Genomic DNA, 18,784 nt, shown 5'->3' with positions numbered 1-18,784 from the left:
TTTTTTTTCAACATCAATTGGACATCAGTGTGTGGACGTCAAATTGACAAAAAAAAATGGACGTCAATTTGATGTTTTTTTCTACATCAATTGGACATCAGTGTGTGGACGTCAAATTGACGTAAAAAAAATTGACGTCAATTTGATGTTTTTTTCTACATCAATTGGACATCAGTGTGTGGACTTCAAATTGACATAAAAAATTGACATCAATTTCATGTTTTTTTTTTCAACATCAATTGGACATCATTGTGTGGACGTCAAATTGACGTGAATTTGATGGGGGTTTTTTCGACATCAATTGGACATCAGTGTGTGGATGTCAAATTGACATAAAAAATTGACATCAATTTCATGTTTTTTTTTTCAACATCAATTGGACATCAGTGTGTGGACGTCAAATTGACGTGAATTTGATGGGGGGGGTTTTCGACATCAATTGGACATCAGTGTGTGGACGTCAAATTGACATTAAAAAATTGACGTCAATTTGATGTTTTTTTTCGACATCAATTGGACATCAGTGTGTGGACGTCAAATTGACGTAAAAAAATTGATGTCAATTTGATGGGGGGGTTTTCGACATCAATTGGACATCAGTGTGTGGATGTCAAATTGACGTCAAAAAATTGACGTCAATTTGATGTTTTTTTCTACATCAATTGGACATCAGTGTGTGGACATCAAATTGACATAAAAATTTACATCAATTTCATGTTTTTTTTTCAACATCAATTGGACATCAGTGCGTGGACGTCAAATTGACGTGAATTTGATGGGGGTTTTTTCGACATCAATTGGACATCAGTGTGGACGTCAAATTGACATTAAAAAATTGACGTCAATTTGATGTTTTTTTCTACATCAATTGGACATCAGTGTGTGGACGTCAAATTGACGTAAAAAAATTGATGTCAATTTGATGGGGGGGTTTTCGACATCAATTGGACATCAGTGTGTGGATGTCAAATTGACGTCAAAAAATTGACGTCAATTTGATGTTTTTTTCTACATCAATTGGACATCAGTGTGTGGACATCAAATTGACATAAAAATTGACATCAATTTCATGTTTTTTTTTCAACATCAATTGGACATCAGTGCGTGGACGTCAAATTGACGTGAATTTGATGGGGGTTTTTTCGACATCAATTGGACATCAGTGTGGACGTCAAATTGACATTAAAAAATTGACGTCAATTTGATGTTTTTTTCTACATCAATTGGACATCAGTGTGTGGACGTCAAATTGACGTCAAAAAATTGATGTCAATTTGATGGGGGGGGTTTTCGACATCAATTGGACATCAGTGTGTGGATGTCAAATTGACGTCAAAAAATTGACGTCAATTTGATGTTTTTTTCTACATCAATTGGACATCAGTGTGTGGACATCAAATTGACATAAAAATTGACATCAATTTCATGGGTTTTTTTTCAACATCAATTGGACATCAGTGCGTGGACGTCAAATTGACGTGAATTTGATGGGGGTTTTTTCGACATCAATTGGACATCAGTGTGGACGTCAAATTGACATTAAAAAATTGACGTCAATTTGATGTTTTTTTCTACATCAATTGGACATCAGTGTGGACGTCAAATTGACATTAAAAAATTGACGTCAATTTGATGTTTTTTTCTACATCAATTGGACATCAGTGTGTGGACGTCAAATTGACGTCAAAAAATTGACGTCAATTTGATGTTTTTTTCTACATCAATTGGACATCAGTGTGTGGATGTCAAATTGACATAAAAAATTGACATCAATTTCATGTTTTTTTTTCAACATCAATTGGACATCAGTGTGTGGACGTCAAATTGACGAAAAAAATGGACGTCAATTTGATGTTTTTTTCTACATCAATTGGACATCAGTGTGTGGACGTCAAATTGACGTAAAAAAAATTGACGTCAATTTGATGTTTTTTTCTACATCAATTGGACATCAGTGTGTGGACTTCAAATTGACATAAAAAATTGACATCAATTTCATGTTTTTTTTTTTCAACATCAATTGGACATCATTGTGTGGACGTCAAATTGACGTGAATTTGATGGGGGTTTTTTTCGACATCAATTGGACATCAGTGTGTGGACGTCAAATTGACATTAAAAAATTGACGTCAATTTGATGTTTTTTTCGACATCAATTGGACATCAGTGTGTGGACGTCAAATTGACGTAAAAAAATTGATGTCAATTTGATGTTGAAAAATGTTTTTTTTTTCAACATCAATTGGACATCAGTGCGTGGACGTCAAATTGACGTGAATTTGATGGGGGTTTTTTCGACATCAATTGGACATCAGTGTGGACGTCAAATTGACATTAAAAAATTGACGTCAATTTGATGTTTTTTCTACATCAATTGGACATCAGTGTGTGGACATCAAATTGACATAAAAATTGACATCAATTTCATGTTTTTTTTTCAACATCAATTGGACATCAGTGCGTGGACGTCAAATTGACGTGAATTTGATGGGGGTTTTTTCGACATCAATTGGACATCAGTGTGGACGTCAAATTGACATTAAAAAATTGACGTCAATTTGATGTTTTTTTCTACATCAATTGGACATCAGTGTGTGGACGTCAAATTGACGTCAAAAAATTGATGTCAATTTGATGGGGGGGGGTTTTCGACATCAATTGGACATCAGTGTGTGGATGTCAAATTGACGTCAAAAAATTGACGTCAATTTGATGTTTTTTTCTACATCAATTGGACATCAGTGTGTGGACATCAAATTGACATAAAAATTGACATCAATTTCATGGGGTTTTTTTCAACATCAATTGGACATCAGTGCGTGGACGTCAAATTGACGTGAATTTGATGGGGTTTTTTCGACATCAATTGGACATCAGTGTGGACGTCAAATTGACATTAAAAAATTGACGTCAATTTGATGTTTTTTTCTACATCAATTGGACATCAGTGTGGACGTCAAATTGACATTAAAAAATTGACGTCAATTTGATGTTTTTTTCTACATCAATTGGACATCAGTGTGTGGACGTCAAATTGACGTCAAAAAATTGACGTCAATTTGATGTTTTTTTCTACATCAATTGGACATCAGTGTGTGGATGTCAAATTGACAAAAAATTGACATCAATTTCATGTTTTTTTTTTCAACATCAATTGGACATCAGTGTGTGGACGTCAAATTGACGAAAAAAAATGGACGTCAATTTGATGTTTTTTTCTACATCAATTGGACATCAGTGTGTGGACGTCAAATTGACGTAAAAAAAATTGACGTCATTTTGATGTTTTTTTCTACATCAATTGGACATCAGTGTGTGGACTTCAAATTGACATAAAAAATTGACATCAATTTCATGTTTTTTTTTTTCAACATCAATTGGACATCATTGTGTGGACGTCAAATTGACGTGAATTTGATGGGGGTTTTTTCGACATCAATTGGACATCAGTGTGTGGATGTCAAATTGACATGAAAAATTGACATCAATTTCATGTTTTTTTTTTCAACATCAATTGGACATCAGTGTGTGGACGTCAAATTGACGTGAATTTGATGGGGGGTTTTTCGACATCAATTGGACATCAGTGTGTGGACGTCAAATTGACATTAAAAAATTGACGTCAATTTGATGTTTTTTTCGACATCAATTGGACATCAGTGTGTGGACGTCAAATTGACGTAAAAAAATTGATGTCAATTTGATGTTGAAAAATGTTTTTTTTTCAACATCAATTGGACATCAGTGCGTGGACGTCAAATTGACGTGAATTTGATGGGGGTTTTTTCGACATCAATTGGACATCAGTGTGGACGTCAAATTGACATTAAAAAATTGACGTCAATTTGATGTTTTTTTCTAATCAATTGGACATCAGTGTGTGGACGTCAAATTGACATCAAAAAATTGATGTCAATTTGATGGGGGGGGTTTTCGACATCAATTGGACATCAGTGTGTGGATGTCAAATTGACGTCAAAAAATTGACGTCAATTTGATGTTTTTTTCTACATCAATTGGACATCAGTGTGTGGACATCAAATTGACATAAAAATTGACATCAATTTCATGTTTTTTTTTTCAACATCAATTGGATATCAGTGCGTGGACGTCAAATTGACGTGAATTTGATGGGGGTTTTTTCGACATCAATTGGACATCAGTGTGGACGTCAAATTGACATTCAAAAATTGACGTCAATTTGATGTTTTTTTCTACATCAATTGGACATCAGTGTGGACGTCAAATTGACATTAAAAAATTGACGTCAATTTGATGTTTTTTTCTACATCAATTGGACATCAGTGTGTGGACGTCAAATTGACGTCAAAAAATTGACGTCAATTTGATGTTTTTTTCTACATCAATTGGACATCAGTGTGTGGATGTCAAATTGACATAAAAAATTGACATCAATTTCATGTTTTTTTTTCAACATCAATTGGACATCAGTGTGTGGACGTCAAATTGACGAAAAAAATTGACGTCAATTTGATGTTTTTTTCTACATCAATTGGACATCAGTGTGTGGACGTCAAATTGACGTAAAAAAAATTGACGTCAATTTGATGTTTTTTTCTACATCAATTGGACATCAGTGTGTGGACTTCAAATTGACGTCAAAAAATTGACGTCAATTTGATGGGGGGTTTTTTACATCAATTGGACATCAGTGTGTGGACTTCAAATTGACATAAAAAATTGACATCAATTTCATGTTTTTTTTTTCAACATCAATTGGACATCATTGTGTGGACGTCAAATTGACGTGAATTTGATGGGGGTTTTTTCGACATCGGTTGGACATCAGTGTGTGGACATCAAATTGACGTCAAAAAATTGACGTCAATTTGATGGGGGGTTTTTTTACATCAATTGGACATCAGTGTGTGGACTTCAAATTGACATAAAAAATTGACATCAATTTCATGTTTTTTTTTTCAACATCAATTGGACATCATTGTGTGGACGTCAAATTGACGTGAATTTGATGGGGGGTTTTTCGACATCGGTTGGACATCAGTGTGTGGACATCAAATTGACGTCAAAAAATTGACGTCAATTTGATGGGGGGTTTTTTACATCAATTGGACATCAGTGTGTGGACTTCAAATTGACAAAAAATTTACGTCAATTTCATGGTTTTTTTTTCAACATCAATTGGACATCAGTGTGTGGACGTCAAATTGACGTAAAAAAAATTGACGTCAATTTGATGTTTTTTTCTACATCAATTGGACATCAGTGTGTGGACATCAAATTGACATAAAAAATTGACATCAATTTCATGTTTTTTTTTCAACATCAATTGGACATCAGTGTGTGGACTTCAAATTGACATAAAAAATTGACATCAATTTCATGTTTTTTTTTTTCAACATCAATTGGACATCATTGTGTGGACGTCAAATTGACGTGAATTTGATGGGGGTTTTTTCGACATCGATTGGACATCAGTGTGTGGACGTCAAATTGATGTCAAAAAATTGACATCAATTTGATGGGGTTTTTTTTTACATCAATTGGACATCAGTGTGTGGACGTCAAATTGACGTAAAAAAATTGGCGTCAATTTGATGTTTTTTTCTACATCAATTAGACATCAGTGTGTGGACGTCAAATTGAAGTCAAAAAATTGACGTCAATTTGATGTTTTTTTCTACATCAATTGGACATCAGTGTGTGGACATCAAATTGACAAAAAATTGACGTCAATTTCATGGCTTTTTTTCAACATCAATTGGACATCAGTGTGTGGACATCAAATTGACGTCAATTTTTTTTACGTCAATTTGATGGGGGTTTTTTTACATCAATTGGACATCAGTGTGTGGACTTCAAATTGACGTCAAAAAATTGACGTCAATTTGATGGGTTTTTTTTACATCAATTGGACATCAGTGTGTGGACGTCAAATTGACGTGAATTTGATGGGGGGTTTTTTGACATCAATTGGACATCAGTGTGTGGACGTCAAATTGACATAAAAAAATTTACGTCAACTTCATGTTTTTTTCTACATCAATTGGACATCAGTGTGTGGACTTCAAATTGACAAAAAATTTACGTCAATTTCATGTTTTTTTTCAGCATCAATTGGACATCAGTGTGTGGACATCAAATTGACGTCAATTTGATGGGGTTTTTTCGACATCAATTGGACATCAGTGTGTGAACGTCAAATTGACAAAAAAATTGACGTCAATTTGATGGGGGGTTTTTTCGACATCAATTGGTCATCAGTGTGTGGACGTCAAATTGACGTCAAAAAATTGACTTCAATTTGATGTTTTTTTTCTACATCGATTGGACATCAGTGTGTGGACATCAAATTGACATAAAAAATTAACGTCAATTTGATGGGGATTTTTCGACATTAATTGAACATCAGTGTGTGGACGTCAAATTGATGTCAATTTTTTGATGTCAATTTGATGTTTTTTTCTACATCAATTGGACATCAGTGTGTGGACGTCAAATTGACGTAAAAAAAATTGACGTCAATTTGATGTTTTTTTCTACATCAATTGGACATCAGTGTGTGGACTTCAAATTGACATAAAAAATTGACATCAATTTCATGTTTTTTTTTTCAACATCAATTGGACATCATTGTGTGGACGTCAAATTGACGTGAATTTGATGGGGTTTTTTTCGACATCGGTTGGACATCAGTGTGTGGACATCAAATTGACGTCAAAAAATTGACATCAATTTCATGGGGGTTTTTTTTACATCAATTGGACATCAGTGTGTGGACTTCAAATTGACAAAAAATTTACGTCAATTTCATGGTTTTTTTTTCAACATCAATTGGACATCAGTGTGTGGACGTCAAATTGACGTAAAAAAAATTGACGTCAATTTGATGTTTTTTTCTACATCAATTGGACATCAGTGTGTGGACATCAAATTGACAAAAAATTGACATCAATTTCATGTTTTTTTTTCAACATCAATTGGACATCAGTGTGTGGACTTCAAATTGACATAAAAAATTGACATCAATTTCATGTTTTTTTTTCAACATCAATTGGACATCATTGTGTGGACGTCAAATTGACGTGAATTTGATGGGGGTTTTTTCAACATCGATTGGACATCAGTGTGTGGACGTCAAATTGATGTCAAAAAATTGACATCAATTTGATGGGGGGTTTTTTTACATCAATTGGACATCAGTGTGTGGACGTCAAATTGACGTAAAAAAATTGGCGTCAATTTGATGTTTTTTTCTACATCAATTAGACATCAGTGTGTGGACGTCAAATTGACGTCAAAAAATTGACGTCAATTTGATGTTTTTTTCTACATCAATTGGACATCAGTGTGTGGACATCAAATTGACAAAAAATTGACGTCAATTTCATGGCTTTTTTTCAACATCAATTGGACATCAGTGTGTGGACATCAAATTGACGTCAATTTTTTTTACGTCAATTTGATGGGGGTTTTTTTACATCAATTGGACATCAGTGTGTGGACTTCAAATTGATGTCAAAAAATTGACGTCAATTTGATGGGTTTTTTTTACATCAATTGGACATCAGTGTGTGGACTTCAAATTGACATAAAAAAATTGACATCAATTTCATGTTTTTTTTCAACATCAATTGGACATCATTGTGTGGACGTCAAATTGACGTGAATTTGATGGGGGTTTTTTTGACATCACTTGGATATCAGTGTGTGGACGTCAAATTGACATAAAAAAATTTACGTCAACTTCATGTTTTTTTCTACATCAATTGGACATCAGTGTGTGGACTTCAAATTGACAAAAAATTTACGTCAATTTCATGTTTTTTTTCAGCATCAATTGGACATCAGTGTGTGGACATCAAATTGACGTCAATTTGATGGGTTTTTTTCGACATCAATTGGACATCAGTGTGTGAACGTCAAATTGACAAAAAAATTGACGTCAATTTGATGGGGGGTTTTTTCGACATCAATTGGTCATCAATGTGTGGACGTCAAATTGACGTCAAAAAATTGACTTCAATTTGATGTTTTTTTTCTACATCGATTGGACATCAGTGTGTGGACATCAAATTGACATAAAAAATTAACGTCAATTTGATGGGGATTTTTCGACATTAATTGAACATCAGTGTGTGGACGTCAAATTGATGTCAATTTTTTGATGTCAATTTGATGTTTTTTTCAACGTCAAATGGACATCAGTGAATGGATATCCACAATGTCCAACAGCGTTTTTGAAAATATACTTACCCTAACTTTAAAGCAATTTGTACACCTTAACAGTTTTGTATTATTAGAATGGCAGTGACTAAATGCATTGCATATTGTACTTGGCAGATGTGTATTTCCTTGTGTTTTTTATTGTGGCGACTTGCTTGTTGACTTTATCCTGCTGGTGTGGCTCACTTGGAAGAAATAGTGAGGATTACTGATCTAGGTGGTTATCCATGCTTGTTTAGAGAGCTTTAATTATTTTGTGGATTGCGACAGTATGTTAGTATGAGTGATTGTGGCTGAAAATCTTGTAATTAATGCTGTAATTTATAATGTCTTAAAATGAGTGATAAAAGTTGTTCCATCTTCATACAGGTGCTGTACAGCCATCAAATCCAGAATCTGAGGCTGACACCATAAAATACATACTAATACGAACTATCTCCAATCAGCTCCCGACAGATATGGGGGTATGGGACACCAGAAAGGACAGATAGCCATTGATCTTTGTTCTCAATCAGAATAGGTGCATTTTTATTTTTATTTACATTTGTATTATTGATTTGAAGTTTGCTGAATAAAAGTTCTGTCATGACAACTCTCTGAGAGTTTGGCATGGTGATGGGTATGACAATGTTGATATGTTTGGTCTTGGCGGAATACATCTGCTACGCTGCTGCTGCTTTTATAGCTGCTGCTGCTGCTGCTGTTGATTATTGCTGCTACTGCAGAGCAAGTACGGGATTTGCTACTGCCAATACATACACGACACGCTGCTGTGAGCAAGTAAGACATGCTGCTGCTGTACAATATAGCGTACATGAATTACCCGTAGCAGATCTATACAGGTGGAGGGTTTCTGAAAGCACGCTGCACTGCTAAGGCAAATGCTACTCATGTATTTGAAGACTGAGCATGCAAGCTCATTGGTTACTAATACAGCAGGAACCAATCATCTGTGTCCTATAGATAATGATGTGATTACGAGCAGTTGAGTTAAGGACCTATTAGCCTGCCCATTAGAGTTTCATGACAGAACTGTGTATTTTTCTTTCATTGCATTGCTTTTGTGACATTATTTTGGTGGTTGAAAGAATATCAGTGTGAGGATGTCAAATGGATGTCAAATTTTTGACGTCAGTTTGATTTGCATTTTTGACCTGTTTTTTTACATCAATTTGATATATTTTTTTCTAGGACTGTGAATCTTTGGGTAGACAGCGAATCGATTCGATTCATGATTCATAGGTGTTCGATTCAATTCAAGAATAATTTTTGAAAATTCAGAACGATTCGATTCGAAACAATTCACATTCAAATTCAATGCAATTCGATTCATTCGATTTGATTCTGCATTTTTATATGCATTTATAGGGTTATTGAAATGCTTTCCCCAAAGTGTCTTAGCCCGGGTGCAAATTACACAGTGGCCTTCAGGAGGTCAGAGAGTAAGGACAAAAAACTACCTTTTGTCCACTGTTAATGTTAGTTCATGTTAGCTCTTAATGATGCTACATAACTTTATTTTAAAAGCCTAAAATTTGGCATTTGTAGAAATTTACATAAGCAAAAATTTTAAAAGGCTTTAAAAGTATTGTTAGTTCATGTAAACTATAGTGTAGTATAGTGTTATTGGCTACACAACCTTATTAAAGTGTTCCAGGTACATTAAACATACTAATGCTTACATGGAGAGATTATCCTAGAATATCATGCACTTTCCCAACTAATCCCAAACTAACCTTTCTTCACGGAATAGTTATAAAAGCCCTCTTTGGTCTCTTTATACTGATAATTTTCCTTACGATGATTCTGAAAGAAAACGCGCTGGGTTTCTAGTACTGTTGCTATAGGAACGAACACAACTTTAACGCGCCTCTGATTGATAGATAAACCGTGCGCTCTTATTTCAGTATTGTTAAAGGTGCCATCGAACGTTTTTTTACAAGATGTAATATAAGTCTAAGGTGTCCCCTGAATGTGTCTGTGAAGTTTCAGCTCAAAATACCCCATAGATTTTTTTTTAATTAATTTTTTTAACTGCCTATTTTGGGGCATAATTAGAAATGTGCAGATTCAGGCTGCGGCCCCTTTAATTGCTCGCGCTCTCCACCCCCTCCCGAGCTCTCGACTCTATCATTGCATAAACAAAGTTCACACAGCTAATATAACCCTCAAAATGGATCTTTACAAAGTGTTCGTCATGCATGCTGCATGCATACATCGGATTATGTGAGTATTGTATTTATTTGGATATTTACATTTGATTCTGAATGAGTTTGATGGTGCTCCGTGGCTATTGGGTAATGCTACACTGTTGGAGAGATTTACAAAGAATGAAGTTGTGTTTATGAATTATACAGACCTGCAAGTGGTTAATAATGAAAATAACGACAGTCTTGTCTCCGTGAATACAGTAAGAAACAATGGTTACTTTAACCACATTTAACAGTACATTAGCTACATGCTAACGAAACATTTAGAAAGACAATTTACAAATATCACTAAAAATATAATTTTTATCATGGATCATGTCAGTTATTATTGCTTCATCTGCCATTATTCGCTGTTGTCCTTGCTTGCTTACCTAGTCTGATGATTCAGCTGTGCACAGATCCAGACGTTAATACTGGCTGCCCTTGTCTAATGCCTTGAACATGGGCTGGCATATGCAAATATTGGGGGCGTGCATATTAATGATGTTGTGTAACAGTCGGTGTTATGTTGAGATTCGCCTCTTCTTCAGAGGTCTTTTAAACAAATGAGATTTATATAAGGAATGAGGAAACAATGGAGTTTGAGACTCACTGTATGTCATTTCCATGTACTGAACTCTTGTTATTTAACTATGCCATGGTAAATTCCATTTTTAATTCTAGGGCACCTTTAATGTTGTAGTTATTTCAGCAGTTTCCTTCACACATCCAGTTTAACAACATTTAGTTAAATTTCATTTATCATTCATTGGAACTGTGCGTATGAGACACTTTACATTATGTGTTTGCTCCGTCCATGCAATAAATGCGCGCCCTTGAATAAGCGGGGTTTTACTTCAACTGCTCAGGTAATGTCAATGGTATGTATGACCCACTTCCGTAAAACTTTAGTAGGCTATTTTATCTTATAGAAAATAACAGTGACTTTTACACACAATGAAAGCGTTTTATTTCAACAGTAGTAACCACACAATGACTTGGCAGCTTTATCAATGGCTTGAGCAGTGTGACTCAGGACTATTGCTATTATAAAAGAGAGCTGTCATCTGCTCATGTGAATAGCAGTAGTGGCCGTCCTGAGGAGAGCTCAAACGTGGGCTTTTCAATGTGAGCTACGGACAGAGCGCGAGCGCAATCCAGTGAGAGGCGCGCGGTAAAGAGTGCAGCGCGTGTCTGTGAAGGAGAGCTGTGAGGGCGAATTACGGGAGATGGTCCTCACTGCAGAACACAAGATCCAAGGGGCTGTATGTAGATTGGATGGATTGGATGTAGATCCAACTCCTCCCACTTTCCATAGCCCTAAACCTACCCGACACCGCCCCCTGGCTCTAAACCTACCCATCTCCACCCCCTGGTTCTAGATCCAACTCCTCCCACTTTCCATATACCTTAACCTACCCGACTCCGCCCCTTGGATCTCAAGTGTTCTGCAGTGGGGGCCTACTGTAGCCTGACGTGGTCATACTCAATTCTAGTCAGAATATGAGTCTGATACTGCTCCATTGGGCTTTGATTATGGGGGCGTATTTCAACCGATCCAGGAAAGACCTCAATTGGATAGACCTACAACCAATCAGAGCTACAGAGTAAGTGACGTATGTTGAGCGACGCATAGTTGTCAACAGAACTCTTCTTAGCGACCATCGGGCCAGCTGATAAATCAAACTTTTGCCGAATCCCGTAGGAAGGACGGCAAAGACATCTTTCCCATCGACAAATGCCTTGATCGCGGTCCTCTGTTCCTCTTTTAAAATTAATGCGCTGTCGATATCTTCTATAATGGACGCGATGGCGGAATCTACACATCTCAGTTCACAAGCCGTGGCGCTGTCACGCCACACAGAGTGGAAAATACATCGCGGAGCAAAGAGGAAACTGACAACACATCGACAGACGAGACAGAGCAGGTTACTTATGATATTAAACAAAGTCCCAGCTTTCAAACTGTGTAGTTATTTAAAAAATTCAAACAATAAAAACCGTTTTGTGGCTCTTTAATGTGTTGTGACCATGATCGTGACAGATTGCTGTAGCGCCTCAGCTCAAGAGGCTCGTTAACCGATCATCTCTTCCTACTAGTCCATTTATAGCATCAAATAAACATGAATGAACATGAGAATGAATGTTGTTTCAAATGCGGAAAGACGTCAATATGCACAATTTTTCAAGTTTAACTCCACCGATGTTAATCTTCTAACTCCTGACTGCTTTGTCGGACAAAATGGCGGATGCAGCGTTCTGATTGGTCAATCAAACTCCCCAAACGCTCTTTGATGACGTGGCTGATTACGTTTCTGGTGATAATCTGTCAATCATCGCCCTGACAATGTGATTGGTCCGAACAGTTTCTGTTCGGGCATAATTACTCCTCTACGGATCGAGTCCAGACCGAACTTCCCGACCTAAAAATGTTGTGGGCGGGGCTAAATTCGGCTGGCATCCAGGCTAGGGCTACTGGATTACGGCGCACCACGTCTCCCATCAGTTCGCGCATGTAACGTTAGTAATTTAAAGTTCATATATTTTAAAGCACTGAATCGTTATAGTATCGCGATTAATCCGATTCTTAGCATTTTACATTGATTATTGACCAAAATTAACGATTCACGGTTCAAAAAACATGTTTCAAGATCGAATTTGATGGGGGGTTTTTTCAACATCATTGTGTGGACATCAAATTTACGTAAAAAAAAATTGACGTCCATTTGATGGGGTTTATTTCAGACATCGTCTGTCGTTCTCTCTGTCTGTCATTCTATCTGTCCGTCTGTCGTTCTATCTATCTATCTATCTATCGTTTGTCTGTATGTGTGTGTCGTCTCGGATCAGCATTATACAGATAAACTCTAAGTTGTGTAAGAGTATAAGTATTAGAGGCATCAGACCTCCAGGGTTCCTGCTCATTTTAGATTAATTGTCAAGTGCTCAGGAGGCACAATCATCCAGAAAACTCACCAAGATCAACAGAGAGAAATAATCATCTACCCAAATTAAGAACTTTCCCCTCCAGGATTGCATGAAATATTGAATGCATACAGATTTATGTTAAACTTTTTTGTGCAGTTATTTACATTCTTTGAAAGCTTGGAGGCATGTTTTCATCTTTCTTCTTATACAAACATTTGGAATAGGAGACACAGAATCCCTAAATCATTAGGCCTATGCAAAAATGCATAGAAATTATGTATTGTCTCTTTCGTTACAGCATTGGATTTTTTATTCTTTGCTTCCTCTCTATTTAACAGTGATACCTTCCTCTGTGGACAAACATTTAGATTTAAAAACATTAACTTATTTTGTTACTATGTTATTGTCACTATTATATTGAGTGTATATGTACTGTCAGTGGGCTTCTATTAGACATTTCAGTGTTCTCTTTCAGTGCACAGAGAACTGTATTGCCTTTAAGCCTTAAAATATTGTATTTATTGAGAATTAAATTAAATGAGTTAAACATTTCGATTCGTTGCAGTCATTTAATAAATCAAAATAAGACATTTGCAAATGAGAGGCTAACGTATATGAGCCACTATTTAGAGAGAACGCTCTCACATTTCTTTAGGGAACGCTTGCCCCCTGGCGTTTAATTTCGGAACTACATTTCTGTTTCTATTTGTGGAAAACAATAATGTACAATTTATGGAAATCGCACTTGAAGAAAAACATAAAAACACATTTTATAAAATAGCTTGTAATAGCGCTAGCTTGTACTAGCTTGAGTGGTAAACAAGTTGCGGATAATATTTCCCTAAGCGGAACTCTTGATTGGTTATGTTTCCACACGGTTATGAATCAGTCGCAGAATAGGGAAACATGTCAAGTTTAGTATCTTTTTAAATGGGTGTTATTTTATTTATTAAAGCAATATAACTCAAACTCTGTAGGCTAGTGTTAAGTCAGCTTGTCCGTTTTTGTTTGGGTGCCTCGTGCCTTGTTCAAGTTTGGAGAATAGCCTTGCTAGAAAAATACAAAAACTTTGATTATTAATAATGTCTAAAGCTGCGGTTCCTCTCCGAATTCTCTGTATTCATGGTTATCGACAGAATGGAAACTCTTTTAGAGAGAAGACAGGGGCTTTACGCAAACTATTAAAGAAACAAGTGGAGCTGGTGTATATTAGTGCACCACACCAAGTTCCTGCGATTCAAAACGAAAGTGAGTATAAAACTAATCATATTTGCTGTACCTCAAAACCTAATTGGTTAGTGTACATCATATGTACACTACCGGTCAAAAGTTTGGAATAATTAAGTTTTTTATGCTTTTGAAAGAAGTCATTTGCTCACCAAGGCTACATTTATTTGATTAAAAAACAGTAATATTGTGCAATATTATTGCAAGTTAAAAGAACTGTTTTCTATTATAATATATTTTTTAAAGCGGAATTTTTAGCATCATTACTCCAATTTTCAGTGTCACATGATCTTCAGAAATCATTCTAAAAAACTGGTTTGGTGCTCAAGAAACATTTATCAATGTTGAAAACTGTTGTGCTGCTTAATATTTATGAACGTAAGAATCTTCTTTCAAAAACATTAAAAAGTCTTAATTATTCCAAACTTTTGACTGGTAGTATACATTCAAACTTATAAATATTGAGATCTATTTCCTAACATAAGTGTCATTGTTGAATCTTCCTATCTTATCTTACAACTCCAATCAGCCAATCAGGAACCAGAGAAGTCAGCCAGAAGTGGTGAAGAAGACCAGAGGGGCTGGTGGTTCTCTGATGTCCAGGCACGAAGTTTTAACGCTAAACAGGAGTGTGAGAGCAGCCTGGGTCTGGAAGAGAGTATAGAGGCTGTGAAAACTGCAGTGAAGGATCTTGGCCCTTTCGATGGCATCCTGGGCTTTAGTCAAGGTGCTGCCCTTGTGGCCATGCTGTGTGCCCTGCAAGAACAAAAACTACAGCCTGATTTCAATTTCCGCTTTGCCATCCTGGTCGCCGGATTTCGCAGTGCCTGTTCCCAGCATCAGCGGTTCTACAAAGGACCGGCGATAACAATCCCCTCTCTGCATGTGTTTGGACAGGATGACCGTGTAATTCCAGAGGAGATGAGCCGAGATCTGCTGCCAGCGTTTGATGGAGCTCAAATCCTCTTTCATCCTGGTGGACACTTTGTTCCGGCGGCATCCTCGCACAGACAGACATACCAAGACTTCCTCAAGAAGTTTCAGTGAGAGGATAAATGAATATCTGAGGGTTTCTGGAATAAATCAGGTGTACATAAAATGTACTAAGTGAATTATAGCTACATTATAAAAGTCTTGGAAATTGAAAAAACAATAAAAGGATGTTTTACACTGTTCTCAGGGAAATGGTTACTTGAATAAAGACTTTCACAAGAATGCAGTGCTGTTTCATTTGTTGTCCAGATCGTTGACAGTGTCTGTTTAAAGGATATTTGTGGGTTCAAAACAAGTTAGGCTAAATTAAACAAATAAAATATAATATTTAATATAATATTTTTATCTTGAATTTGTAAAAAAATAAAAAAATAAAAATGATGACATCATCGTTTCAGAAAATATACGGATTGCCCCGTCCACACGACAACGCCAAGCCGGCGTTTTCAAATTTTTCCACTCTGGGACCCGGGTTCAAAAAATACCGGTTTCACCTTTCGAAAACGCCGGATCCGTGTGGACGAAACGCCTATCCGATAAAAAATTTGTGCGGTTTCACTGAAACGCGTCTCCGTGTGGACGGGGCCTTAGTTAAACTCCTGGGATATTGATCTGGTCAGTTAAGTAGCAGAGGGGGTTGTTAATCAGTTTCAGCTGCTTTGGTGTTAATGAAATTAACAACAGGTGCATTAGATGGGCAACAATGAGACGACCCCAAAACAGGAATGGTTTTACAGGTGGAGGCCACTTTTTGTTCAAGGACATTTTTTTCCCTAATCATCTTTTCTGACTGTTTTTTGATAGTTTTGCATTTGGCTTGGGGCAGTGTCACTACTGGTAGCATGAGGCGATGCCTGGACCCTACAGAGGTTGCACAGGCAGTCCAACTCCTCCAGGATTGCACATCAATACGTGCCATTGCCAGAAGGTTTGCTGTCTCCCAGCGCAGTCTCAAGAGCATGGATGAGATTCCAGAACACATGCAGTTACTCTAGGAGAGCTGGACAGGGCCGTAGAAGGTTCTTAACCCATCAGCAGGACCGGTATCTGCTGCTTTGTGCAATGAGGAAAAGGACGAGCACTGCCAAAGCCCTACAAAATGACCACTGTGTGTGAATGTCTCTGACCAAACAATCAGAAATACCCCTTTTCCACCAGCACGAACCAGGTGCTAGTTCAAAGCTAGTGCTAGTGCCAGTTCAGAGTTGGTTCAACTGACAAGCCTTCTAAGAACTGGTTTGCCTTTCCATGGGCTAGAGAGAAGCACAGAGCCAGGTCTTACGTCACTGTATACGTCTCATATTTCACAACAAAGCTAACGTGGCAGCGCCAAACACAAACACACCAAGCTTGGTCGAGATGCATCAGCTTCTCGCAGATCAATCGCCACATGATATCAAAGTAGAGCGAGAACGATCCAAAAGCACAAGGATTCGTATGCTCTACAAACGCTCCCGCGGACCCGCAGCACTCAATCCGCGCAGCTCCGACGCATCTCGAACAAGCCTTACATCAACAATGGCGGACGTTTCGCTACTATTGATGCGCATGGCTTTGCGAACCTACATGGGCATCCAAACACGTCTTGCCGTAATTTGGATATAGATGGTGATTACAATTGAGCTGCTATTGGCTCGATTAGCTGCTATTTCAAAAAATGGCGGTCACACGTTTCTTGTTGGTCACGGTAACCCCAGCCCCTGACACAAGCGGTTCTTACTTCTAGACCAGCAATGTTTCAGTGCTACTTACAAACCACTTTTCCTGGTTCGGAGCTGGTGCTTTGTGTGTCAAAAGACAAAGAACTGATTTGAAACTAGGTTCTGGCTCCGAACCAGCACTCAAACTGCCTTGGTGGAAAAGGGGTAAAACAGACTTGATGAGGGTGGCCTGAGGGCCCGACGTCCTCTAGTGGGCCCTGTGCTCACTGCCCGGCACCGTGGAGCTCGATTGGCATTTGCCATTGAACACCAGTATTGGCAGGTCAGCCACTGGCGTCCTGTGCTTTTCAGATGAGAGCAGGTTCACCCTGAGCATATGTGAAAGACGGGAAGGGGTCTGGAGAAGCCATGGAGAACGTTATGCTACCCGTAACATCATTCAGTATGACCAGTTTGGTGGTGGGTTAGTGATGGTCTGGGGAGGCATATCCATGGAGCGACGCACAGACCTCTACAGGTTAGACAATGGTACCCTGACTGCCATTAGGTATTGGGATGAAATCCTTGGACCCATTGTCAGACCCTACGCTGGTGCAGTGGGTCCTGGGTTCCTCCTAGTGCCCGGCCTCATGTGGCGAGAGTATGCAGGCAGTTCCTGGAGGATGAAGGAATTGGCCCCCCCACGCTCACCTGACCTAAATCCAATAGAACACCTCTGGGACATTGATACATGGATACAAGCACGTGAGGGCCATACAAACTACTGAGTACCATTTTGAGTTGCTGCAATGAAATTTCAGCAAAATGGACTAGCCTGCTGCATCATTTTTTCACTTAGATTTTCAAGGTTGTCTTTGAACTCAGTCCTCTGTAGGTTGATAATTTTCATTTCCATCAAATGATGTGGCATCCTTTCGTTCCTAACACATGGCTCATATAGTATGATAAAGGAAAATTTGTAACTCACTTAAAGAGGTAAAAACACCTTCATTTTATCTAGAGGCCCAAACTGAACAAAAATGTGCAATTGTGCAGTTGCTGGTATTTACATAAAATCCTAAACATAACATTCTATGTAATGTAATGTAATGTAAATCAATGAGATCTTTATAGTATAGCAGACTACATACATAAAATGCATATAAATATTAGTTGTCACTCTATATGTCCCAATAATATCTCTTAGTAAGCAGATATTTAAATGCTTAATTTTATGATCAATGCTCTGTGGATTGTGGGGGCAAAACATATAACGCAATACAATACAAAGATGATTGAGAGATGAACAAAAAAACATTCCTCAAAAGCCTGATGTATCATATTTAATTCTCTTTTTTTTTTTTTTTTTAAGAAAAAAGTGATGTATGGATAATTAACTAATCATAAGTTGTTTCAGTCCAGTTTGGGTTCATCATAAATAAATAAAACTTTCTAAAAAAAGAATAGTAGTTTGTTTACAACAGGTTTTTCAGCAAAGTTTTTATCGTATTGATAATTTAGAGACATTTGCGTGCCAACTATGATACACTATTGACTTTACGGTTAAAGCAGATATGTTCATCATTATTTTATTTTATTATT

The 18,784-nt window shown here is 37.2% G+C and overlaps 1 protein-coding gene across 1 annotated transcript; it reads left to right on the top strand.

The window, feature by feature from the left end:
* The first annotated feature begins 14,103 nt into the window (after positions 1-14,103).
* ovca2 (OVCA2 serine hydrolase domain containing) lies at positions 14,104-15,764 on the top strand. The gene is made up of 2 exons (XM_048181649.1): positions 14,104-14,570; positions 15,079-15,764. The coding sequence occupies exons 1-2, from the start codon at positions 14,405-14,407 to the stop codon at positions 15,594-15,596; spliced, it is 684 nt and encodes a 227-aa protein (XP_048037606.1). The 5' UTR covers positions 14,104-14,404; the 3' UTR covers positions 15,597-15,764.
* The last annotated feature ends 3,020 nt before the right edge of the window (positions 15,765-18,784 follow it).

This window comes from Megalobrama amblycephala, linkage group LG2 (assembly GCF_018812025.1).
Source record: "Megalobrama amblycephala isolate DHTTF-2021 linkage group LG2, ASM1881202v1, whole genome shotgun sequence".
In the NCBI taxonomy this organism is placed as follows: domain Eukaryota; kingdom Metazoa; phylum Chordata; class Actinopteri; order Cypriniformes; family Xenocyprididae; genus Megalobrama; species Megalobrama amblycephala.
The sequence above is the reverse complement of the archived record's forward strand: the minus strand, read 5'-3'. Positions and strand labels throughout refer to the sequence as shown.

What these genes read in the sequence shown, in the direction of transcription:
- ovca2 (XM_048181649.1), top strand. Translation starts at nt 14,405, where the DNA reads ATGTCTAAAGCTGCGGTTCCTCTCCGAATTCTCTGTATTCATGGTTAT. An exon ending in TCCTGCGATTCAAAACGAAA is followed by an intron (nt 14,571 to 15,078) that starts GTGAGTATAAAA and finishes AACTCCAATCAG; the next exon opens with CCAATCAGGAACCAGAGAAG.